This window comes from Callithrix jacchus, chromosome 1 (assembly GCF_049354715.1).
Source record: "Callithrix jacchus isolate 240 chromosome 1, calJac240_pri, whole genome shotgun sequence".
In the NCBI taxonomy this organism is placed as follows: domain Eukaryota; kingdom Metazoa; phylum Chordata; class Mammalia; order Primates; family Cebidae; genus Callithrix; species Callithrix jacchus.
In genome coordinates this window covers 179,371,972-179,399,253 of record NC_133502.1, presented here as the reverse complement: position 1 = coordinate 179,399,253, position 27,282 = coordinate 179,371,972, and the positions used below count along the sequence as shown (strand labels likewise).

At 42.9% G+C, this 27,282-nt stretch overlaps 2 protein-coding genes and 1 pseudogene across 2 annotated transcripts in view; 1 reads left to right on the top strand and 2 right to left on the bottom strand.

Moving 5' to 3' along the window:
* ABL1 (ABL proto-oncogene 1, non-receptor tyrosine kinase) overlaps positions 1-26,485 on the bottom strand; it is a 163,397-nt gene extending 136,912 nt beyond the window's left edge. The window contains exon 1 of the mRNA XM_002743402.7: positions 25,068-26,485. Coding sequence (XP_002743448.1) covers positions 25,068-25,203 — 136 coding nt within the window. The 5' untranslated portion in view covers positions 25,204-26,485. The remainder of the gene's footprint in view (positions 1-25,067) is intronic.
* On the top strand, positions 6,682-6,765 carry LOC118148280 (U6 spliceosomal RNA; annotated as a pseudogene).
* LOC144576897 (uncharacterized) lies at positions 25,803-26,485 on the bottom strand. The gene has a single exon (XM_078329682.1). The coding sequence runs from the start codon at positions 25,899-25,901 to the stop codon at positions 25,803-25,805; it is 99 nt and encodes a 32-aa protein (XP_078185808.1). The 5' UTR covers positions 25,902-26,485.
* Positions 26,486-27,282: the final 797 nt, after the last annotated feature.

The window sequence follows — 27,282 nt, the reverse complement described above, 5'->3', positions numbered from 1 at the left end:
AACACCGGCTGTGGCATAGTACCATGACCAATAGCAAATGGAGCCAAGAGCTGACTGAGACCATGATAATGGACAGACCAGTGGACAACCACACACACAGCAAGGAGCTGATGATGTCTGGGGCGCCTTTGGAGTTTTTGCCCATGGGAACTCTGAGGCCTCCCGCTAACATGGCAATTGCTATCCAAGGGCTCTCTGGGAAAGGAACAGCCACTCCCCGCTAACCAGTATCCAAGGAGCTTCCAACCCACTTGAAGGGCCCTCATTGCACGGGCCTTCTGAGCCACCCCTGTGGTTCACTATCCCCCTAATTACTGCCTTTAATAACCACATTGTGAATATTTACTTGATTGATTGTATGTGTGTGAATCTCTCAGTAAATGGTGAATCTGAACATTGCTAATTGTCCACTGAGTCAGTGTGAAATCTTCCCACTTCAGTGAAAGTTGCATGCAGGGCAGTAACCTCATTAAAATAACAATTAATATTAACATAATATTACTTATAGAATTCATTATTAATTTATTTGAAACTCCTCTGCAAGCCAATTTAAACAAAAAACTTCAATTCAAGGATCATAACTTACCAACTCTTCTGATTTACTTTAACATTGTTATTACCCATCTTTTATTGTTATTTTTTATTTTCTGTAGCGATGGGGTCTCCCTACGTTGGAGTCTCCTATGTTAGAGGCTGGTTTCAAACTCCTGCGCTCGAGCAATCTTCTCACTTCAGCCTCCCAAAGTATTGAAATTCCAGCGTGAGCCACTGCACCCAGGCATGATTATAGATTATTACAAAGCAATGATGTGGACTTACCAGCACCCACAGAAGTCATACCATGGTTTGATCAACTTATAAAATCCATGCAACAATTAAGATTTCCTGAAGTGGAGGCAATATAACCCAAATGCACCCTGATAAATGTTCTTAGGGCACCTACATCTTCCTTACTTTGACTAGAAGATTTAGGGGTTAATCCTATTCAAATGATCATTGATCATGCTGACTGAATTTCAAATGGCTTTCTGAATCAATTTTCCCTGACTGAATAATTTACAAAATGTATGTTGTTCTTATAACAAATAAAAAAGCTATTTTTCAAAATGTTTTTATATTTCCTGAAGGCTTTTCTCCATTGTAACCATATCTCAATTAAACTTTTTTTAAAAGCCTTCAAAAAAAAATTAGGAAACACTATGCATTTAGATTGACAATGATCATGAATAAGACAGTGCCGAAGAGGATACTAACTAAATATCACATCATGTCTCAGCCAAGGTAACACAGAGCTACGAAGGCAGCGTACCACTAACAACATAAGCACTTCTTTCCTAAAAAGACACATACCAGGCCAGGCAGTGTCTCATGCCTGTATCACAGCACTTTGGCAGGCAGAGGAAGGTGGATCACTTGAGGTCAGGAGGGTGAGAACAGCCTGGCCAACATGTTAAAACCACGTCTCTACTAAAAAAAACAAAAAAAAAAAAAACAAAAAAAAAACAAAAAAATTAGCTGGGCATGGTGGCGCGTGCCTCAATCCCAGCTACTCAGGAGGCTGAGGCAGGAGAAGAATCATTTGGACCAGGGAGGCGAAGGTTGCAGTGAGTTGATCACGCCACTGCAATCCAGGTTGGGCAAGAGAGCAAGATCCTGTCTCAAAAGAAAAAGACACATATCACACAGAAGGATACATCTGAGGGAAAACAATTTTTCTCCTTATATCCACTAAACAATAATTTTGTTTTGAATGAGGAGGGAGTAACTACAGTAAGTTCTCACTTAATGTTGTCGATAGGTTCTTGGAAACTGGGACTTTGAGCAAAATGACATATAACAAAACCAATTTTCCATGATTGGTCGATCAATCAGCAGGTTGATATAAACAAGAGTTAAGTTCCACAAGGACACGGGAGAATGTGTAAACTACATATAGTTCCTCCAGTAGGAAACTGATTTTTTGTTCCCATCAACATAATGAAATGACACTGAAGGAAAGGCCATTATTTGGAGACCTGCTATGTTACCATCACTCATATCATGTTTTCACATTTTTGTGTGTTCTTGTTCACACACACAAACATTCCAGCAACCACCTCTAATGAGCTTTTCAAGAAATACACAGTCTGGATGTGCTAGTAAGTTCTTAGTTTTCGTTTCTCCCTTGCTGTTCTGAGTATTAAATATTAAAAGTTATTTGACCACTGCCTGGAACTTAGTAAGCATTCAACCCAAGTCACCTGTTATTACTATTGGTCTAAAGAAGGAAAGGCAATTAAAATACAAACACTATCATAACATTTCTTTCCCCCTTAGGCAATGTTCTGATTGTATCTTTGCATTGAGACTAAGATTTCGTTTGCCTTAGGTCTTATCTTTTGGTTTTCCTCTTAATAGACCATCATTCCTCAAGATACACTGCAGTGGCTCATGCCTGTCATCCCAGCACTTTGGAAGGCCAAGGCGGGTGGATCATGAGGTCACGAGTTCGAGACCAGCCTGGCCAGTATGGTGAAACCCCATCTCTACTAAAAATGCCAAAATTAGTCAGGAGTGGTGGCACACGCCTGTAACCCAGCTACTCAGGAGGCTGAGGCAGGAGAATACCCTGAACCCAGGAGACAGAGGTTGCGGTGAGCTGAGATCATGCCACTCTACACTCTGGCCTGGGTGACAAAAAAAAAAAGGACACTGTTCTGAGACAGAGGCAGTTTTAACACATAGGCAAAGGGGGCAAACAGTGGGCACAAGCAGATGTCAAGGAAGACACTGGAACTGTGGAAATGAGCGGATGCCTCAACATGACTTTTTTTTACTAGTCTCAGCCCTGTTAACACCTACAACCAGCTCACTGCTCAAAAGGCTTTAAACTCTGCTTTGTGGCTTCCCTGAAATGTAGTCTGGACCAAACATAAAAGCTCCATAAACCTAAGGTACTGGGTTCTTCAAACATGTCCAGGTGGCTGGGCATAGTGGCTTATGCCTCCTAGCACTTTGGGAGGCCAAGGCAGGCAGATCGCAAGGTCCAAAGTTCCAGACCAGCCTGGTCAACATGGTGAAACCCTGTCTCTACTAGAAATACAAAAATTGGCCAGCATGTGGTGGCACATGCCTGTAATCCCAGCTACTCGGGAGGCTGATACAGGAGAATCGCTTGAACCTGGGAGGTCGAGGTTGCAATGAGCCAAGATTGCACCATTGCATTCTAGCCAGGGCAATAAGAGTGAAACTTAATCTCAAAAGAACGAAAGAAAACCATTCAACTTCACTCACACGACAGCTACCATTTAAAACCATACTAAAATACTATTTTTTAAGTATCAGATTGGTAAAAGTCCCAAAATTTAACCATATACTCTCTTAGCTAGGCTTTGGGGATGAAGGCACCCTCTGTATTACCAGTGGGTGGTGGGAGTGTAAACTAGAATAACGTCTATGGAATAAAGTTAGGAAATATCCACCAATACAGATCTCTATTACCCTATATTAATACAGGCCAGGTGTGGTGGCTCATGCCTATAATTCCAGCACTCTGGAAGGCTGAGGAGGCACTTGAATCCAGGAGTTTAAGACCAGCCTGGGCAATGTGGCAGAACACCATCTCTACAAAAATTACAAAAAACAGCCAGGCATAGTGGTGCACATGTATTGTTCCAGTTACTAGAAAGGCTGAGGCGGGAATATCATTTGAGCCCGGAGGACTGAGGCTGCAGTGAGCTGAGATCATGCCACTGCACTCCAGCCTATGTAACAGAGCCAGACCCTGTCAAAAAAAAAATTATATATATATATGTGTGTGTGTGTGTGTGTGCATATATATACACACACACACAGACATATACACAGACATACATCAATTAGTAGATATCTGCTAAGTAGAATCCATCTACTAACAGAAATGGCAAAAGCATGTACCCTTTAGCCCAGTGCCCGACTTTTAGGAATCTCTCCTACAGCTCTAAGTTTATCCCTGAAGCCCTGAAGCACTGTTTATAATAGCTGAAGACTGGAAACACTAAAAATATCCAGAACCAACTGGTTGGAAAACCAATGATACTTCCAATATAGTGGAATTCAATGCAGCCAAAAAAGAAGGAAGATATCCATAATCCAATAAGGGGAGATCCTGAAGATCTATTAAGCGAAAAACAAAAAATCAGGTACAGAACAGCATATATCATATGCTATCTTTTGTGTAATAGATATATATTTGGTTGTATTTGCAAAAAAGAACACTGAAAGGATTTTTTAAAACTACAAAAAAAAAAGGCTTCTAGAGGAGTAGGAGAAGGAAAAGGATAGAGTAGCAGAGGTGCAAGCAAGCTTCTGAAAATACACGTTTGTACTGTAGTTTTATAGTTTAAATTAGAAAATGTATTATCTATTCAAAAGTGTTCAATTTAGGCCAGGCATGGTGGCTCATGCCTGTGATCCCAGCACTTTGGGAAGCCAAGGCGGGCAGATCACCTGAGGTCAGGAGTTCAAGACCAGCTTGCCTAACATGGTGAAACCCCATCTCTACTAAAAATAAAAAAATTAGCCGGACATGGTGGCGGGTACCTATAATCCCAGCTACTTGAAAGGCTGAAGCAAGAGAATCACTTGAACCTAAGAGGCAGAGGTTGCAGTAAGCCAAAATCGTGCCATTGCACTCCAGTCTGGGCAACAGAGCAAGGCTGTATCTCCAAAAAAAAAAAAAAAAGGGTTCAATTTAATTTTAGAATAAATCTTAAAACTGCCACAAAGCTTGTAAAAATATTTTATACAAAAAAGTATACATTTAAAAATTATAAATAACTTTATAGTTATAAAATTTCATAGCAGCATAAATTTATAAATCATACATAAGGATACATAAGGACGTTTGGTACACACCACCATTCCAAAACACCTAACTATCAAAGGGTAAGAATATTCAATAGAGGCTGGACACAGTGGCTCATACCTGTAATCGCAGCACTTTGGGAGGCTGAAGCAGGTAGATCACTTAAGGCCAGGAGTTCAAGACCAACCTAGCCAGTATGGCTAAACTCTCTCTACTAAAAATACAAAAATTAGCCAGGCTTGGTGGCACACACCTGTGACCTCAGCTACTTGGGAGGCTGAGACAGGAGAATCATTTGAACCCAGGAGGCAGATTGTGGTAAGCCAAGATTGTGCCTGGGTGATGGAGTGAGACCTTGTCTCAAAAAAAAAAAGAAAGAAAGAAAGAAAGAATGACAATATTCGAGAGTATCAAAAACATACCTCAAAATTCTGAAAAAATTAAAAATCTGTTAATTCTAAACCTAGACCCCACTCATTTCAATGATGTAAATGTTTTCAAAATGCATTAGTCTATCTTCAAAAAGCAACGTTTCCAAGAGAAAAAAAACACTCAAGCTGTCAAAAGACACTTGATTTCAACCACAGCTCTATAACTAATCAGCAATGTAACCCTAAAAACACTACTACCCTGAAGTCTAAGTTTTCCTACTGAAAGAAAGGAATAATGCCCATCCTACCTATACCACAGACCTCCCAAAAAAGTATATGAAACTGCTTTAGAGGCAGGCTCAGTGGTGCACACCTTTACTCCCAGCTACCTGGGAGGTGGAGGCAGGAGGATCACCTGAGCCCAGGAGTTTAAGACCATCCTGAGCAAGAGTGAGACCCTGCTTCAATTAAAAAAACTTTTTTTAACTTTACGCATCCTCAGGAGATACTCTTTAGAGGCTAAGATGCTGCAGAATCATCAATAAAACACTAAATTAATGGGACTGCGTGTGGTGGCTCACACCAGTAATCCCAGCACTTTGGGAGGCCGAGGCAGGTGGATCACAAGGTCAGGAGTTCAAGACCACCCTGGCCAAGATGGTGAAACCCTGCCTCTACTAAAAATACAAAAAAAAAATTGGCTGGGCATGGTGTCAGGTGCCTGTAATCCTAGTTACTCAGGAGGCTGAGGCAGGAGAATTGTTTGAACTTGGGCAGCAGAGGTTGTAGTGAGCCAAGATTGCACCACTACACTCCAGCCTGGGCGACAGAGTGTAACTCTATCTCAAAAAAAAAACAAAACCCAAAACAAAACAAAATAATAAATTACTATATGATACTGAAGAAGCAGAAAGTACAAACATTTATGCTGAATCTATTCACTACCAGGGCAAATCTGGAATTGTTTGACTAAACTCTTGATACTGGGTTGGCTGCCTCTCTTTCTTTCTCTTAAAAGTGAACATGCCAAAACTAACTTCTATTCAAGTGAAGGTTCCAATCAGTTTAGATATTACTATAAATTCAGCCCCTAGTAACTCACAATTTGAACAGGAAGTAAACCAACCCAAGACCTAACTAAGCCAAAGAACAACCAAAACAGGCAACCTCAGATTATGGCCCCATCCTCTTATTCTCATACAAATATTGCTATTAAACACCACTCCCCTTCTCTATTTAGCAATTCTATTTCCTGTTTTCTGCCTCTCTAGAATGAAATCTGAAGGAATTCTCTGCTTTTTAAGATTTCTCAATTTCATCCCTACCAACGCTAACACCAATTAACCTAGGGACACTTGAACAAGTCACACTCCTGGTAGTCATTTCCAGGAGAAAAATTAAATACACAGAGAAAATGAGTCCACCAGATTCCGTGAGAGTCCACAAGCAGACACTGATGTAAAAAAGATGAAAAGAAAGGCTACTGTGCTCCCTTGGGCAGCACACATGCTAAAATTGGAAGGATACAGAGAAGATCAGCATGGCCCCTGCGCAAGGATGACACGCAATGCTGGCTCCACCAGGGGCCTCTCCACTGCTTAACAAAGATGATCAGGTTGAGTAAATGCCCCCTTTCCTCCACCGGTTCCCTGGACCCACTCCACACTGTTTATTCAGGGCCATAGCCATTCTCACAAGCAGATGGCCAATGGTGGCCCTCAGGAATGTAAATTAGACACAAAGAGCCTTTTGTGGGCTATGTTGTTCCCAGCTCTATTACCGCAGACTGACACATTACCTGATACAGAACAGGCACTGAGTACTTGTTCAATGCCTGAACCTGCCAAAGCCTCAAGTAGATTCAACTGCACATCCGCTAAGCGTCTAGTCTGTAAAAAAATTATACTATTTGATCCATGAAAATGGAGAAACATGGTCTCCACTATCAAGGGACAAATACTGAGTGTCAAGGAAAAATACAATTGGAAAGAAAAAAAAGAGAGAAAGGCGAATTGCAAAGAAGTAGAAAGTATTTTAAAAGTCGAAAATTTGAAACAATTGACAGGAATCATTTAACCTTCATCATTTACAGAAAAAAAGTCTCCTGAAATGGGTTTCTTTCATCAGTAAGAATGATTTACATTCTATTATTCATTTCTAGGATCAAAGTAACCTACAGATTTAGCATAGAGGAGAAAATCCTTATGGGTATTTCTTTTTGGGTATGGAAGTTGATAAAACCCACTCTAGAATGTGTACAGAAATACGAAGGAGCAAGCCAAGACAATCTTGAAGAACAAAACTGGAGGCCTTATTCTCCAGGCATTAAGATTTATTTTAAAGCTACAGTAACACAGTGTAATACTGCTGCAAGGACAAAGGCAACAAGTTAACGGGAGGGAGTTCCCCAGCAGATCCACATATATATGGATACCTGATTTACACAGCAGCAGATGTTCTTTTCAATTAAAGAGCTAGGTCAATATGAGGGAAAATAATGAACCTTCACCTCTACACAGAAAAAACAATTCCAGGCAAACTACAAACATGAGAGGTAAAAGAGTGAAACTTCTTTGTGATCTTAGGGTAGACAAAGATTTCTTACACAGACCACAAAAAAAGTACTAACCAGAAAAGATTAAATTAGACTAAGTCAAAATTAAGGTTTATCAAAGACCCCATTAAGAGAGTGAAAAAGCAGCCAGGAGTGGTGGCTCAGGCCTGTAATCCCAGCAATTTGGGAGGCCAAGGTGGGTGGATCACCTGAGATCAGGAGTTGAAGACCAGCCTGGCCAACATGGTGAAACTCTGTCTCTACTAAAAATACAAAAACTGGAGACCGATCAAAGATGGCCGATCACTAACAGCTCCGGATTGTAGCTCCCAGTGAAAGCTCAGAGAACGAGACAACGCCACACTTTTAGACGAATTTTCGTCACTCACGGATCAGCCGATTCCCAGTGGAGGAGCCCCACGGGTCGCCAGCGCAACTCTTGTGGCCGCCGCAGCAGTTTTGCCGGCGCCTCGGCGCAGCAGCTCTTCATGCAGAGCCAACGGGACTGCTACCCCTACTGTCCGGAGTTTGGAACTCCGGGAAGTCAGAGCCGCTTGTTGCGGACTCAAGAGGGAAGCCAGACCAGAGATTCCCGGGCAGAAGAGCACCATCAGTTTTATCACTGCTATTTAGGTCGCCACAGTGGGTTGCTCGGATCCCAGCACTGGGAATCAATAAATCGGACATCGACTCAGAAACCTAATTAGAAAGGCGGTTCATCTACAATGAAGGGAAAAAAACAGCCTAAGAAGGCCGAGTATACCCAAAATCAGAACCCATCAGCAACGGAACAAGCCCTGATGGAAAAGGACTCATCAGCAACCGAACAAGCCCTGATGGAAAAGGACTCATCAGCAGCAGAACAAGTCCTGATGGAAAAAGACTGTGTTCCATTATCTGAAGTAGGCTTTAAAAGGTGGATGATAAGAAACTTCTGGGAGTTAAAGGAACTTGTTCTAACCCAATATAAAGAAACTGAGAACTTTGAAAAAAGGTTCGATGAAATGATGAAAAGAATAGACAATATAGAGAGGAATACAAATGAACTTACGGAGTTGAAAAATACAACATGAGAACTTAGTGAAATATGTACAAGCTTAAATAGCCGAATGGATCAAGCAGAAGAAAGGATATCAGAGGTCGAAGACCAATTTAATGAAATAAAACGACAAGACAAGAATAGAGAAAAAAGGATCAAAAGGAATGAGCAAAGTCTTCAAGAAATATGGGACTATGTGAAAAGACCTAATATATGTTTGATTGGTGTACCTGAATGTGATGGAGAGGATGAATTCAAGCTGGAAAATATTCTTCAGGATATTATCCAGGAAAATTTTCCTAATTTAGCAAAGCAGGACACTATTCAACCCCAGGCAATACAGAGAACACCACAAAGATATTCCTCAAGAAGACCAACCCCAAGGCACATAATCGTTAGTTTCACCAGGATCGAAATGAAGGAGAAAATATTAAGGGCAGCCAGAGGGAAAGATCAGGTTACCCATAAAGGGAAGCCTATTAGGCTTATAGCAGATCTCTCAGCGGAAACCCTACAAGCTAGAAGAGAGTGGGGGCCAATATTCAATATACTTAAAGAACAGAACTTTCACCCCAGAATTTCATATCCTGCCAATTTAAGCTTTACAATTGAAGGAAAAATAAAATCTTTTAGGAACAAGCAAGTACTCAGAGATTTTATTACCACCAGGCCTGCTTTACAAGAACTTCTAAAAGAAGCATTATACATAGAAAGGAACAACCAGTATGAGCCTTTCTAAAAATACACCAAAAAGTAAAGAGCATTAACATAAAGAAGAATTTACATCAACGAAAGGATAAAACAGCCAGTTAATATCAAATGGCAGTAACCCTAAATTTCAATCGACTAAATCCCCCAATCAAAAGATACAGACAAAATCTAACCGTATATCTAAAGATATACAAAGACTCAAAATAAAGGGTTGGAAAAAAACTTACCAATTAAATGGAGAGCAAAAATAAATAAATAAACAGCAGGAGTTGCAATTCTCACAATTAACAAAATAGATTTCAAAGCTACAAGGATACAAGGGTAAAAGGATTAATGTAATAATAAGAGATCTTAACACCCAGATACATAAGACCCATAATGAGATTTAGATTCAACGAGACAGAAAATTGATAACGATATCCAGGACTTGAACTCAGATGCAGAACAAATAAACTCAATAGAGCTCTCCATTTTAAACACACAAAATATATATTATCCACTTAAAACACACAAAATATTGATCGGCCATTATTGATACCCATTTTAGGAATGAAGTAATATTTCTTTTTCCCTCTTTTTTTCCTCTTTTTCCCTCTTTTTCTTTCTCTTTGTTCTTAAAAAAAAAAAAAATACAAAAACTAGCTGGGCGTGCTCGTGGGCACCTGTAATCCCAGCTATTCGGGAGGCTGAGGCAGGAGAATCACTTGAACCTGGGAAGCGGAGGTTGCAGTGAGCCGAGATCAGACCACTGCACTCTAGCCTGGGGTCTGGGTGACAAAGGGAGACTCTGTCTCCAAAAAAAAAAAAAAAGAGAGAGAAAGAGAGTAAAAAAGCACAATGACTGTAATTATATAAATAAATAGAGTGAAAAGGTGAACCAGAAAGTTTAAGAAGATAGTCATCATAAATATACTCAACAAATGACCTGTATTGAGAGTACACAGGCTAGGCACAGTGGCTCACGCCTGTAATCCCAGCATTTTGGGAGGCCAAGGTGGGCGGATGGCTTGAGCTCATAAGTTCGAGATCGACCTGGACAACATGGTAAAACCCCAACTCTACAAAAAATAACAAAATTAACCAGAAGTGGTGGTGCACACCTATAGTCCCAGCTACACAGGAGGATGAAGCTGGAGGATCTCTTGAGCTCAGGAGGTCAAGGCTGGAGTGAGTCGAGACTGTGCCACTGCACTCCAGCCTGGGTGACAGAATGAGATTCTGCTTCAAACAAAGAAAAACAAAAGAGAGAGAGAGAGAGAATACATAAATAATTCCTACAAATCAATAAAGAGTAAACATAAATAGAAAAATGGGGCTGGGCGTGGTGGTGCACACCTGTAATCCCAGCACTTTGGGAGGCTGAGGCTGGTGCATCACAAGGTCAAGAGATAGAGACCATCCTGGCCAACATGGTGAAACCCTGTCTCCACTAGAAATACAAAAGTCAGCTGGGCATAGTGGCACACGCCTGTAGCCCTAGCTACTCGAAAGGCTGAGGCAGGAGAATTGCTTGAACCCAGGAGGCAGAGGTTGCAGTAAGCCGAGAGTACTCCACTGTACTCCAGCCTGGTAACAAAGTGAGACTCTGTCTCAAAGAAAAAAAAAAAGAAAAGAAAAATGGGCAAAAGAGGTGAACTGGCAAGAAATACACAGGTATAATATATTCCAAATGGCCAGTAAACATATGAAAAGGTGCTTAACCTCATGAGTCATTGAAGAAGAGCAAATTAAAGCTGGGAGATACTACTGCACAGTCACCTGCAAGGCTAACATTTAGTCTGGCCGGGCTGGGGGCAGTGGCTCACACCTGTAATTTCAGCACTTTGGGAGGCTGAGGTGGGCAGATCATTTGAGGTCAGCAGTTCAAAAACAGCCTGACCAACATGGTAAAACCCCGTCTACTAAATATACAAAAAAAATTAGTCCGGTATTGTGGTGCATGCCTATAGTCCCAGCTACTCAGGAGGCTGAGGTAGAAGAATCGCTTGAACACAGGATGTGGAGGTTGCGGTGAGCAACACCGCTGCACTCCAGCCTGGATGATAGAGCAAGACTCCATCTAAAAAAAAAAATAAAGTCTGACAAGGCCAGGCATGGTGGCTCACACTTGTAATCCCAGCACTTTGGGAGGCAGAGGCAGGAGGATCAATTGAAGTCAGGATTTTGAGCTCACCCTGTACAACATGGCCAGACCTCATCTTCACAAAAATCTAAAAAATTAGCTGAGCCTTATGGTGTACATCTGTGGTCCATGCTACTCAGGAGGCTGAAGAAGGAGAATCACTCTTTTCAGGAGGCAATGAGCCATGTTCGTGACACCACACTCCAGCCTGGGAGACACAGTGAGACCCTTTCTCAATAAAATAAAATAAAATAAAAATTAATAATAAAACAAAAGACTTACAATATCAAGGTTTTGACAAGAAAGTAAATCAACTGGAACTCTCCTATACTATTGATAGGAGCTAAAGCAATACAATGACTTTGGAAAGCTGCTTGGCAATATCTATATAAAGCTGAATACGCCTATGACATGTGACTCAACAATTCCACTTCTAGGAATATAGACATATACAAGAATGTTCATAGCAGCATTATTATAAATAGCTAAAACTAAAAATAATCTATTGATAATAGCATGGGCAAATAAATTCCTTAATTTATAATACAACAGAAATCTAAATAATGAAATGAACAAACTACTGATATTCGCAGCAACATAAGTGAATGCTCCATATGTTGAGTGAAAGAAGCCGAACTACAAAAATATTATATTGCACAGGTCAGAATATGCAGAATTGTCCCAGCACTTTGGGAGCTAAGGCAGGTGGATCACCTGAGGTCGGGAGTTCAAGACCAGCCTGACCAACATGGTGAAACCCCATCTCTACTAAAAATGCAAAACTTAGCCAGGTGTGGTGGCGCACATCTGTAATCCCAACTACATGGAAGGCTGAGGCAGAATCGTTTGAATCCAGAAGGTAGAGGTTGCAATGAGCCGAAGCTGTGCCACTGTACTCCAGCCTGGGCGACAGTGAGGCTCCGTATGAAAAAACAAACAAACAAAAAAACAGAATATGCAGAACTGAACTTCTGCTTCTGTCCATAATGCGGTAAAAGTGGTATTAGACATCCTTTTGTCCTAAGCAACTGTAAGGCTGAATAAAATATTGAGACAATTGTTTTCAGGCATTAGACAACAGGCAAGGCAGGGCTGCGACCCTTGAAGGAAGAGAAAAACATAAGGTAAGTTGCATGTTGCCTCCAACTCCCTGCCTGGGACACCTTCTCAACCACAGTGCAGGGAGATGGAATCTAAACTGACAGCAGCCATCTCCGTGAACTGAGGAAGCAAAGGTTTGGATTTGAGGATGCTGAGGCAGGTAGAATTTGTAGGGCAAGAAATCTGAGAGAAGATGAGGGCAGGGCAGGGGTAATAGAACAGAGGTAGACAGAAGATGGTGGGAGGCATCCTATGGGTCCATGGCTTCTAGACTCGGTAAAGTTTAGCAGACAGCAGAGGCGATGAGGCTGAGAACTGCACAGACACAGAAGTTTCACAGTGCTGGAAGACATTCAAGTGCTAGTTCATCCAGGGTGGAGAGACTTTGCTAAGCACCTCTGTCATTTTCTTTAGACCCCCCAAATACGTCAAGAATTAAGTCTAAAGAGTACCCTCTATTGTAAGGGCCATGTGTCTGGACCAAGGATAAATCCATACTAACAAAGCATAAAAGCAAACTTGGCAGGGTCAAACTAACTTAACAACCAGTAACTCACAGTAATTTAAGTAACTACAGTAACCTAACTACTTGTCAAAACAAAATGAAAACTTCTTTAAAGAAAAACAACAAGATCCAGAATCCCTATAATATAACACCCACATGTCTGGCATATAATCAAAATTATTTAACATGCAAAAATGCAGGAAAGGGGAGGAGGGAATTTTTAAAATGCAGGAAAATCTGACTCATAATGGACAGAAAAAGCAATCAATAAAAACAGACCCCAAGATGACCCAGACATTTAAATTAGCAGGCACTATCTTTTTACAAATACCTTCTAAGATTTAGAGGAAAAGATAGACCTAACGAATGAAAAAACAGTGAATCTCAGCAGAACAATGCAAACTATAAAAAAAGAACCAGCCAGGCACAGTGCCTCACACCTGTAATCCCAGCAATTTTGGAGGCCTAGGAGGGCAGATTGCTAGAGCTCAGGTGTTCAAGACCAGCCTGAGTAACATGGTGAAACTCCATCTCTAACAAAAAAACAAAAATCAGCCAGACATGGTGGCACATGCGTAGAGTCCCAGCTACACGGGAGGCTGAGGTAGGAGAACAGCTTGAGTCTGGGAGATGGAGGTTGCAGTGAGCTATGATTGCTACTGCACTCCAATTCAGCCTGGGTGACAGAGTGAGATCCTGTCTCCAAAAAATAAACAAACAAAAAAAAAGAGACAAAAACTGAGAGAATATTTATAGTTACATTTTCATTCTAAATATTGTTCTTTTTCTAAATATTGTGCCTTTTCTTTTTCTTCACGAGTCTTACCAGAAGTGTGCCTAGATCAATAGTATTTTTCAAAGTTAGCTTTTGGTTTTATTGATCATTTCTATTCTTAATTTGTTTTTATTATTCTCCTCTGTGTACTGTGGGATTGCTTTGGTATTCTGGCTTCTTGAGTTACATGCCTAGTTCTTTTTTTTTGAGACGGAGTTTTGCTCTTGTTACCCAGTCTGGAGTGCAATGGCGCGATTTCGGCTCACCGCAACCTCCGCCTCCTGGGTTCAGGCAATTCTCCTGCCTCAGCCTCCTGAGTAGCTGGGATTAGAGGCATGCGCCACCGTGCCCAGCCAATTTTTTTTTTTTTTTTTTTTTTTTTGAGACGGAGTTTCGCTCTTGTTACCCAGGCTGGAGTGCAATGGCGCAATCTCGGCTCACCGCAACCTCCGCCCCCTGGGTTCAGGCAATTCTCCTGCCTCAGCCTCCTGAGTGGCTGGGATTACAGGCATGCGCCACCGTGCCCAGCTAATTTTTTGTAATTTTTAGTAGAGACGGGGTTTCACCATGTTGACCAGGATGGTCTCGATCTCTTGACCTCGTGATCCACCCGCCTCGGCCTCCCAAAGTGCTGGGGTTACAGGCGTGAGCCACTGCGCCCGGCCCATGCCTAGTTCTCTTATTGTTTTTCAGTCTTTCCTGTTTTCTAATAAATGCTTTTAAGACTAAACAAAGTGATAGAATTAAAGGAAAAAATAATCAGATCTATTACTATAGCTGGTCTGCAGCATCACTCTCTCAGTAAGAAGAGATACTGCCCCCCAAAAAACCTCAACAAAGCTATAGATGAAATAAGTCGAAAATAAAAAAAATATAGAAGATTTTAAATAAGAGTATGAAACAATTTGATTTATAGAAAACTACACCTGACAACACATATTCTTTCCAAGTACAAATGGAATATTCACAAAGACAGGTTATATGCTGGGCCCTAAAATTATTCTCAGTAAATGTCAGAAGACTGAAATTTTACAGAGGATGTTCTCTGACCACAAAAAAAATTAAATTAGAAACCAAGATATTTAGAATTCCCAAATATTTGGAAATCAAACACTTTGATAATAACACATGAAAAGTTACGTGATGGAGCTAACACAGTGTTTAGAAGGAAATACACAGTTTTAAATGCTTATGTTGGACAAGAAAGATTTGGAATTATCTAAATTTCTAATTTAAGAAGCTAGAAAAAAAGAACAAATTAAACCCAAAGTAGGCTTGGTGCAGTGGCTCACGCCTATAATCCCAACACTTTGGGAGGCCAAGACGGGAGGATCACTTGAAGCCAGGAGATTGAGATTATAGGTGTGAACCACCATGAGCAACTAATTTTTATAAATAGCTGCACATGGTAAAACCCAATCTCTACTAAAAATACAAAAATTGGCCAGGTGTGGTGGCATGTGCCTGTAATCCCAACTACTGGGGAGGCTAAGGCAGGAGAATCACTTGAACCCAGGAGGTGGAAGTTGCAGTGAGCAAAGATCACGCAACTGCACTCCAGCCTGGGTGACAGAGCAAGACTCTGTCTCCAGAAAAAAAAGAGGAAGGGGAAAAAGTAACAAATAAACCCTCACAGCTTCAATTTTTTTAAACATTAGCTAGAAAAGCATTACAAGGCCAGGTACAGTGGCTCATACCTTGTAGTCCCAGCACTTTGCAAGGTTAAGGCAGGAGGACTGCTTGAGTTGACAGGGTTGAGGCTGCAGTAAGCCGGGATCATCACAGTGCACTCCAGGCTGGGTGATAGTGAGAGACTTTGTCTCAAACAAAAAAAAAAAAAAAAAAAAGAAAGAAAAATATTTTTTAATTGACTGGGCATGGTGGTTGCAGTGAGCTGGGATCATGTCACTACACTCCAGCCTGGGCAACAGAGCAAGACTCCGTCTTAACAAACAAACAAACAAAAATAAAATAATAAATAAATAATTCACTACTAAGAAAATTAAGAAAAAAAATGTGTGCAATTTTTTTATCTGCAACTTTTTGACTTAGTAGAAAAACAAAATCTAGAGAAACAGGATTTAAAACTTTAAGAAGGCTGGGCACAGTGGCTCATGGCTGTAATTGCAGCACTTTGGGAGGCCAAGGCGGGCAGATCACTTGAGATCAGGAGTTCGAGACCAGCCTGGCCAAATGGTGAAACCCTATCTCTACTAAAAATACAAAAAATAGCCAGGCACAGTGGCACACACCTGTAGTCCTGGTCACTCAAGAGGCTGAGGCAGGAGAATCGCTTGATCCTGGGAGGCATAGGTTACAGTGAGCCAGGACTGTGCCACTGCATGCCAACCTTGGCCACACAGTGAGACTATCTCAAAAAGAAAAAAAAAAAAAAAAATTAAAGAAGAGTTAAAATAATTCCCATGCAAAATGTAAATGTCACCTTCCCCCTACAAAAAATTCAAACTAGGCCGGGCGTGGTGGCTCAGGCCTGTAATCCCAGCACTTTGGGAAGCCGAGGCGGGTGGATCACGAGGTCAAGATATCGAGACCATCCTGGTCAACATGGTGAAACCTCGTCTCTACTAAAGATACAAAAAATTAGCTGGGCATGGTGGCGCATGCCTGTAATCCCAGCTACTCAGGAGGCTGAGGCAGGAGAATTGCCTGAACCCAGGAGGCAGAGGTTGTGGTGAGCCGAGATCACGCCATTGCACTCCAGCCTGGATAACAAGAGCGAAACTCCGTCTCAAAAAAAAAAAGAAAAGAAAAATTCAAACTACATAAAAATGTAAAAGTCTGGCCAGGCGCGGAGGCTCATGCCGGTAATCCCAGCATTTTGGGAGGCCAAGGCAGGTGGATCACCTGACGTCAGGAGTTCAAAACCAGCCTGGCCAACATGGCAAAACCCTGTCTCTGCTAAAAATACAAAAATTAACCGGGTGTGGTGGTGTGCGCCTGTAATCCCAGCTACTCGGGAAGCTGATACACGAGAATTGCTTGAACCTGGGAGGCGATGGTTGCAGTGAGCTGAGATCGAAGCACTGTACTCCAGCCTGGGTGACAGAGCAAGACTCCATCTCAAAATAAATAAATTAAATTAAATTAAATTAATAAAAATGTAAAGTCTTAATTTCATTAAGGAATGCTACCTTACACATGTGAAAGACACATATATAGAGACTTCTCCCTTGATAACCTTGTCTATTCCCATATTCCATCTATCTGGCAGCTTGACTCCCCAGCCTGGAGTGCTTCCCTGAATTCAAGCTCGGTGTACCAACTGCCAATTTGACACATCCAGCTGGATGCCTAACAAGCATCTCAAATACAGCACACCCCAAAAGGAGCTCCGGATCCTCATTCCCCTGTACGCCCCCCACCACCAGTTCCTCTATTCTACATTTCAATATAAGGCAACTCCATTCTTCCAGTTACTCAGTTCAAAAACCTAGGAGTCACATTTGGCCCCATATCCCACATCTAATCTGAGAGAAAATCTTATTGGCTCTGACCCTCCACTCAGTGCCACCACCTTTGTCCAAACATCAACATTCTCATCTGGCTCCGTGCAAGCAACCCCCATGTGGAAACTCTGCTCCCTTGTTCTTCAGATCATAGCAGCCGGAGAGATTCTATTTACTATTAAAACATAAAACAGATCGTAGAGTCCCCTTGGAAAATTCTCCAAGGTCTTCCTACACAAATCAAAATCAAAATCCTTGAAATGGCCAAAGAAGCCACCCTCTCCTTCAGCCATTCTCTTCCCACCCCCTCCATTTTACCTCCTGCATCTCTCCTTTTGCTCTGCTCTAGCGCAGTAGCCTCTAGGCTGCTCCTTGAAACTAGCAAGCTCTGCCTCAGGTCTCTGCATCCTGGTTCCCTTGGCCTGAAATGCTTTCACATATTTCTTCTTTTCTTTCTGTTTTTTTTTTTTTTTTTTTGAGACAAGAGTTTCGTTCTTGTTGCTCGGGCTGGACTGCAATGGCACAATCTTGGCTCACCGCCACCTCTGCCTCCCGGGTTCTAACAATTCTCCTGCCTCAGCCTCCCAAGTAGCTGGAATTATAGGAATGTGCCACCATGCCTGGCTTATTTATTTATTTATTTGCATTTTTAGTAAAGACAGGGTTTCTCCATGTTGGTCAGGCTGGTTTCGAACTCTCAACCTCAGATGATCTACCTGCCTCAGCCTCCCAAAGTGCTGGGATTACAGGCGTGACTCACTGTGCCCAGCCGCTTTCACTTATTTCAACAGGGCTTGCTGCTCACCTTCCTCCTTCAGGTTTTTTTTTTTTTTTTGAGACGGAGTCTTGCTTTGTTGCCAGGCTAGAGTATAGTGGTGCGATCTCAGCTCACTGCAACCTCTGTTTCCTGGGTTCAAGCGATTCCCCTGCCTCAGCCTCCTGAGTAGCTGGGACTACAGGCACTTGCCACCACACAAGGCTATTATTTTTTGTATTTTAGTAGAGACAGGGTTTCACCATGGCCAGGATGGTCTCAATCTCCTGACCTCATGATCCACCCACCTACCTCGGCCTCCCAAAAGGGAGGCATGAGCCCCCACACCTAGCCCCTCCTTCAGGTCTTTAATCAAACACCACCCATCAGTCAGGCCTCTCTAGCTGCCCTAACTAAAATTACACCTCCTACCCCATTCCCTGTCCCCTTTCTCTACGTTATTCTTCTCCTCAGCACATATCACTAATAGATTCATATTTTATTTACTTAGCTTATTTATGGTGTGTCTCTTCCCACTAGAATGTTAAGTTCTAGGAGAGCAGGGATTTTTTTTTTTTTTTTTTGAGACAGAGTCTCTCACTGTTGCCCAGGCTGTAGTACAGTGGCGCGAACTTGGCTCACTGCAATCTCTGCCTCCTGGGTTCAAGCAATTCTCCAGGGCAGGGATTTTTTTTTTTTTTTTTGAGACAGAATCTCTCACTGTTGCCCAGGCTGTAGCACAGAGGGGCGAACTTGGCTCACTGCAATCTCCGCCTCCTGGGTTCAAGCAATTCTCGAGGGCAGAAATATTTTTTTTTGTTCACAAATGTATCATCAGCAACTAGAACACTACCTGGCATAGTCTGTGTTCAATAAAATAAATGTTTGTTAAAGAAAGAAGGAAACACTAAGGAAAAACTTGACTACTAAATGCTTTCAATTGTTTTACCAACTCTCCCAAAAGTGAATTTTCTTCGTCAAGCCTCTGAAATTTGAAAGGAACATACGGTGCATGAAATATTTAATAACATGGTTTCCTTTTTATCCCTTCTAGATATGACTAGCCCTTTGACCCTGAATGATTCCGGCAAAAAGTTGCCATCTGCCCACTCTTTCAGATTCACCACCACTAACAATCAACACTATTCTTGGGTTCCAGATCTATGACTGATCCAACACTGTATATTTCTGAATTCAAGTTTTTCAATCTAATGTACATGGATATTAACCAACTCTAGAAAGATGAGCTTATGGAATATCACAAATTATCTATAACACAAAATATCATGGCATTCCTTTAGAAAAAGAAGAGCCAGGGTCCAAAAAAATTGGTTTGTCTTCATACACAACTTAAGCAAATTCTTTCATAAAAAGGTATCTCCAAAAAGTAACGAACTGGGCTGTTGTCAATTTGATTTTTAAATCTTCATATTTTTTGTATTATAAGATGACCCAAGTTTGTTGTAAAAAGACACTTGGAACATCACATAAAGCAAAAAGAGAAAGTTTTCTCCTATTCCATCTAGAGCTCAAGTCCCTAGAGATAACAATTTCAGTCTAAAATCCTTCCATACTTTTTTTCTGCACATACACAAATAAATAGATACTTTTGTTTTACAAAAATGGGGCCATACCAGTAAGAATGATTTTTAAATTGCTTTTTTTCTACTTACCATAACACAAACTTCATTCAATGTTAGTACTGTAGAGTATGATAGCAACAAAAATCCCTATGTGCCTTCTTGATAGACTTTCTATAGCAACGGTTCTCAAACTTTTTTTGAGACGGGGTCTTGCTCTGTCACCCAGGCTGGAGTGCAGTGGGGTGATCATGGCTCACTGAGGCGCTGACCTCCCAAGCTCAAGTGAACCTCAGCCTCTTAAGCAGCTGGGAACATAGGCATGACACCACGCCTGGCCTTCTTCTTCTTTTTTTTTTTTTTTGTAGAGACAGGTTTTCCATATGTTGCCCAGGCTAATCTTGAACTCCTGGGCTCAAGTGAGCCACCTGCCTTGGCTTCCCAAAGTGTGCAATTACAGGCATGAACTATAGTGCCTGGCCTCAAACTTTTTAACCTCAGACCCTTGTCACACTCTTGAAAATCATCAAAGGCCCCAAAGAGCCTTAGTTTGTGTAGGTTATCTCCACAAAAGTTACCACATTAGAAATGAAAACTGAAATTTAAATAATTATTCATTTAAAAACAAATATTTTTTTACTGGAAAATAACTGCTTTCTCCCCCGAAAACAGACTTTCTAGATAACTGTAGGTATTGTTCTTTGATGCTACATCAAAACATGGTAAATGGTAGTTTCGTTTTTTTTTGAGACAAAGTCTCGCTCTGTCACCCAGGCTGAAGTGCAGTGGCACGATCTCAGGTCACAACCTCCGCCTCCTGGGCTCAAGGGACTTCCCTGCCTCAGCCTCCCAAGTAGATGGGGCTACAGGTGCATGCCACCACTCCTGGCTAATTTTTGCTTTTTTAGTAGAGACAGCGTTTCATCATGTTGGCCAGGCTGGTCTCAAACTCCTGACCCCAAATGATCCACCTGCCTCAGCCTCCTAAAGTGCTGAGATTACAGGCGTGAGCCACTGTACCCAGCCAAGAGTTTCTCAAAGGCTGGCTGCCATGTAGAATCTGAAACCCTACCAATGAACTATCTTCTTTTTTTTCCCCCCAGAGACAGGGTCTCCCTCTATTGACCAAACTGGAGTGCGGTGGTGTGTTCATGGTTCATTGCAGCCTCAACTCCGTGGCTCCAATGGGAGCTCAACTAATTTTAAAATTTTTGGAGAGGTAAGATCTCACTCTGTTGCCCAGGCTGGTCTCCAACTCCTGGCCTCAAGCAATTCTCCCACCCCAGTCCCCTAAATACTAGGATTACAGGCGGGAGACACCACATCTGGCCTCAATGAACTGTATTCTGTTACATTAAAATCTGTTTGTCCATTTTGCATTTTTTTTTAGATGGAGCCTCACTCTGTGTCATCCAGGCTGGAGTGCAGTGGCAGGATCTAGGCTCACTGCAACTCTGCCTCCTGGGTTCAAGTGATTCTTATGCCTCAGCCTCCCGAGTAGGTGGGATTACAGACATATGCCACCATGCCCAGCTAATTTTTGTATTTTTTTGTAGAAATGGGGTTTTACCATGTTGGCCAGCTAATTTACCAGCTAATTTTTGTGTTTTTTGTAGAAACAGCATTTTACCAGGCTGGTTTCGAACTCGTGACCTCAGGTGATCCACCCACCTCAGCCTCCCAAACTGTTGGGATTACAGGTGTGAGCCATCGCGCCTGGGCTCCATTTTGCACTTTGAATGGATCTTTAACCTGTGTATAATTTTATATCATGCATTGATCATTTAGAAAATACTGGTTTGGCTGGGCACAGTGGCTCACACCTGTAATCCCAGCATTTTGGGAAGCTAAGGTGGTCAGATCATTTGAGGTCAGGAGTTTGAGACCAGCCTGGCTAACATGGTAAAACTCCATCTCCACTAAAAATACAAAAATTAGTCACATGTGACGCTGCATGCCTGTAATCCTAGCTACTTGGGAGGCTGAGGCATGAGAATTGCTTGAACCTGGGAGACAGAGGCTGCAGTACGCCAAGATCACACCGCTACACTCCAGCCTAGGTGACATAGCAAGACTGTCTCAAAAACAAACAAAAAAGAAAAATTGGTTTACTGATTTATGTAGAACTTCCAAATAATCTATTTCTTTATAAGATATTAAAATATGGCCTCTGTAAATATTACCACCAATCTCTAGCTCAGTGGCATATAAAAATTCTCCATTAGCTGGGCATGGTGATGTGAGCCTGTAATCCCAGCTACCTGGGAAGCTGAGGCAGGAGAATCACTTGAACCCAGGAGGCGGAGGTTGCAGTGAGCTGATACTGCACCACTGCACTCAAGCCTGGGCAACAAGAGCGAAACTCTGTCCTGAAGAAAAAAAAAAGTTTTTCTCCAAAATCCTAATTTTCACTGGAAAGTTAAAATTTCATCATTGGCAACAAATACTACCTGTTGTTTTCTTTGAAAGATTTCCGCATACACTTTTAGTTTGAATAACCATGTTTGTCAGTCACAGTTTCAAGTAAAAATGGTAGTCCGTGAAAAAAGTGGCTAGTTCAGTTTGCAACCCAATCACCCACGTGCTTTTCCTAGAGATAACCATTATACTTTAGTACACGGTAGAAGTGCTTGATGTATACCTCCCTTTTTAACCCACAGAATATTAAGAAGACATACACAGCACAGTGGCTCATGCCTGTAGTCCCAGCACCTTGGGAGGCCGAGATGGGAGGATGATCTGAGGTCAGGAGTTTGAGACCAGCCTGACCAACATCAAGAAATCCCGACTCTACTAAAAATGCAAAATTAGCCGGGCATGGTGGCACATGCCTGTAATCCCAGCTACTTGGGAGGGTGAAGCAATGTCATTGCAATGCCTCACTTGAACCTGGAAGGCAGAGTGAGCCTAGATCGCACCACTGTGCTCCAGGCTGGGCAACAAGAAGAAAACTCCATCTCAAAAAAAAAAAAAAAAAAAAAAGACATACACAAGGGTCAAAATTTAATATATTTCTGCTGCTGCATCAAGGTATTTTCCAGTGAAATCTGACCAGGTGCAGTGGCTCATGCCTGTAATCCCAACACTTTGAGGGGCCAAGGCAGGCAGATCACAAGGTCAGGAGTTTGAGATCAGCCTGGCCAACATAGTGAAACCCAGTCTCTACTAAAAATACAAAAATTAGCTGAGCATAGTGGCAGGCCCCTGTAGTCCCAGCTACTCGGGAGGCTGAGGCAGGAGAATCACTTGAACCTGGGAGGCAGAGGTTTCAGTGAGCTGAGATCGTGCCACTGCATGCCAGCCTGGGCAGCAAGAGCGAAACTCTCTCAGAAAAAAAAAAAAAAAAGAAACCCGGTCTCTACTAAAAAATACAGAAATTAGCAGGGCGTCAGTGGTGTGTGCCTGTTGTCCCAGCTACTTGGGAGGTTGAGGCAGGAGAATCACTGGAACCCAGGAAGAGAAAATTACAGTGAGCTGAGATCACGACACTGCACTCCAGCCTGGGTAACACAGTGAAACTCTGATTCAAAAAAAAAAAGATATTTTTCAGTGAAAAGTGGATACACACACACACACATATATATTTTTTAAAGATGGGGTTTCACCATGATGGCCAGGCTGGTCTTGAACTCCTGACCTTAGGTGATCCACCCACCTCAGCCTCCCAAAGTGCTAGGATTACAGGCATGAGCCACCACCGCGCCCAGCCAATATCCATATATTTTTAAACTGTGAGTGCACGTCATGAAGAATGCAATGACTACAAATACAGCTAGTATTGTAACTGAGATTTGCAGGTTGTGTAGTTTCACAACCCCGATTCATGCTAAGATACTTATTTTGCTTTTGCACCATTAGTGCAAATGTCAACACAGAAAAAGAGACAAGATCTTAGTACTCTATTAATATGAAAATAGTTTTAGCCTCTGAACCCCTGAAGAGATATGAGGGTCACGTAGGGAAGTACACTGCTTTCTATACTAGTTTCCTAGAAATGAGATTACTAGGTCATCGGCACATACATTTCGAATTCTGTTAAGTTCTGCCAAAGCTCTCCAAAAAGTCTGTACCAATTTTCACTATGTAAGTTGCACATCGTATCTACTTAAAATGTAAATAATTTACTTTTTAAATCCTGAATTTGGGAGGCATCATAACCTAACACATGACCATATTTGCTGGCCTGAAAACAAAGCTAAAATAGAACTAATGTTTTAAAGCAAAGTAAAATCCAAGCACCCACATTTATTTAGATGAAGTAATATTTTCCTGCAAGAAAGTAAAACTTCAACTGTCAAATGCAAGTTCATCCAACAGAAACCTCTGTTGATTGCAGTCACCTATGGTTAAGAGGTATTTCTGAATGAATTTCAAAGCATACACCACTTGCACAACTTCATACGTTTGCTTACAGGATAGGTGGGCTCATTTGATTTTTTAACAGAAAGGACACAATCTGAAAACTGTCAGGCTGCAACAGTGCAAACAGTAACCCATAGATATCACTGTAAGCTGACCCTCAGCTTTACCTTCACACAGAATTACTAGACATCAACAACATAAAACGTACTGTCAGCACTCAAATGCCAAATACGTTCATAAAAATGTCAAAGATAACCTTTCTTGGCCCAAATGTCATTCTAAACAGGAGGAGAGAGGATGAAAGCTTGATCAGCGAGGAAGGGAATGCTCCTCATGGAACGTAAGACAGAAGCTGTGTATCTAAAATTCACAAGGAAGGCTGCTTTCCCCACTTGATTTTTCCCACATGGCTCCAAAGTGAATATTTTCAAGTCCAACTTATGATGGAAAAGGTCAAGGATACTCTTGTCAACCAGTATCCATGATTCTTAACCTTCTCAGAAACACAAACCACTTTGAGAATATGATAAAAGCTCCCTGTAGACAAAGCAGTAAAGAGTCCATGACTCCGGTTACAGCAGAATCACAAAACCATGGATCCTAAGACCCAACTTAAGTCCAACCGCCTCAGGAAACTGCGGCATGGCTTGTCCAAGGTCAGCAGTGAATTCCAAAAGGAATCAGGCAGAACACAAGCAACTCAAATAGATTTTGAATAAAGCCATAAGTAACTTTTTCTTATACAAAGTTCCACCAGAAACTTAAGAGATAACCACAGTGACAAAATTATTAAGTAGAACTGGAAGAAACTGTCCCAAGTACTGTTGTTCGAAAGTTCCCTGAAAGCCTAAGAGGAATGCATAAGAAAAAACCACGAGCAGAAATTTGGAAAAGCACTCACCATGTTCCACAAAAACATTACAGTGTGGGCCCCCATGCCTCGAGGACTCCTTCCTCCCTGCTCCTTTGATAAAATGCAGGGCAGGCAAACTTGGCCTTCTTTGGTCCCCAAGAACTTTTCCAGGCTGCTGCCCCATAAAGTAATACTAGGTACCCCTTTCCAGAAGAGGGTTCAAGATCTTCCAGAACGGTCAGCAAGCATAGAGGGAAATGATGGCATATACGTGGGATTTCACATTCGCTTCTTCTTCACAAGTCAGCAATTGAAGTCAATCACAGAAAGGCATCTTCCATTATAAAAGGAAGCACGTTTTTTAGGTTGACACTTGCAAACAGGAGTTCCAATTATTTTCGAAGTTATCAATTTGAAGTAACGTAATTGCAGTGTTACCCAAAAGTTTCTTGATTTTTTTTTTACGGGCTGGATTTTTTTCTTTTAAAGAAGAAAAATCTAAACAGAAATATTCACAGGGGATGCTGAAAAGTCAGTAATGCTAGTCATTTCAATTCCCACATATAAAGGAAACGCTGATCGTCTTTGGCCCCTGCTCCAGAACTTTTCCTGTGGAAGTCACCAACCCCCTATCTTAGCTTCTTCATCTTCCAACAAATTTCCTGCCGAACTAGCAGCCGCTCTCGCTTCTCTGCTCTGCTCGCCGGAAAAGGACACGGGTCACCCAGATTTCAGCTAGTTTGCCCTCGACTCTGACGAAAAGGAATGCATTGCCAGCAACTTTTAAGTCCTCTTTTTAAAAGGCCTATGGAACCAATCCAGACTTTTCCTTTGCATTAAAGTTTCTGGCTGAGCTGAGACTAAGGGGGCTGTAGGTGACATTGGAAGAAGTCAGGGCATTAGAGGCTCGCGGGAGCCACCTTGGGGGAAGGGGAGACCCCTTGACAGTAGGGGAGGGATTTGAATGGGAAGCTCCGTGGCCAAACTTGGGGCCGGGATCAGGAGCAAGGGGCGGCTCGGGGCTAAGGGAAGCTGCCGGGGCGCGGCACGGGCGGCTTACTCCGGGGCGACGCTCTTCCAAGCCTCGGAAAATGGGGTGTCCCAAGCTGGGGGAAACAGACCATCCCCCAGTGTCCCAGAGCCGGGGCGGGGCTGTAAGGCACGAAGGACTCTCGAGGCCCCAACAGCGGAAGGCGGGCGCCGTGTAGAGGAGGCCCGGCCGCCTCAGCTGCCCCAAGCCCGGGGGTCTCTGCCTGAGACACCTCCTCCCCCGGCCCCGGACACTGACACCACCACCGCCCCCAGGCAGTCACATCCCCCGAGCTCTGTCGAGGGACTCAGACGCCCCCCGCCGATAGGGGCCGTGGACAGCGAAGGGGCTCCTCAGTCGCAGGACCCGGGAACCGGCTCCGGCTCCAGCGCTGCTCAGGAACACACACCAACCCCCGCGGCCGCCATGATGGATTACGAGCCGCTCCACAACGAGGCCAGGCCCCGCCCTCGGCCCCGCCCCCGGCGACGTCCGGAGCCCGCCTCGCGGGGACCGGGATGTCCCCGGCGCCGCTTTCCCGGCACGTCGCCGCTCCTCCCGGCTCTGCTTCCCTTGTCTGCAAGAGCCCAGCCCCGCACGACCTTTTAAATGTGGCTTCTCTGAGCGCAAGGTGAGTGGTAAGGAAGCACTCGCCTTCACTGTACTGCCATTGGGCCCCGAGAATCCGGGTCAGGACTCTCTCCTCCGTCCTATTGGCCAGTGAGGGCAGTAGGGGCGGATCTCCCAGCCAACCGAGTTTGGCGCAGTCCGCGATGCATACCGGGAGTTGTGGTCCCACGGCGCCCTCGTGAGTCTGATCGCACCGAGACTCCTGGCACCCGCCCCGACAGCGGGGCCTCGGCCGCCCCGCCCTCCTGGGACCCGGTGGACTCTCCTCGGCCTCGCGTCTGCCCGGCGCGAGTAGTGAGACCGGGAAGAGCCAAAGCGAGGGAAAAACTACGGATTGGATTTTCCTAGAACCGGAGTTGATGACTTCCTTCAGTCTCTAAGGGAGAAAATTTGGTTCGCTCCTAGAAACCAAGGTTTTTGGCGCCTCTCAACCCCTTCACCCTCCAGAAGGCATAAATATTAGAACAAGCGAAGAAGTATACAGAAATAGGGAAAACATCCGACATGTTGCTAACGAATTCAACTATTTATTTGGGTATTAGGAGGCTTACTCATTACAGAAACGGCATTTGTTGGGAGAGTTTGCCAGGCGCTGTCAGATGT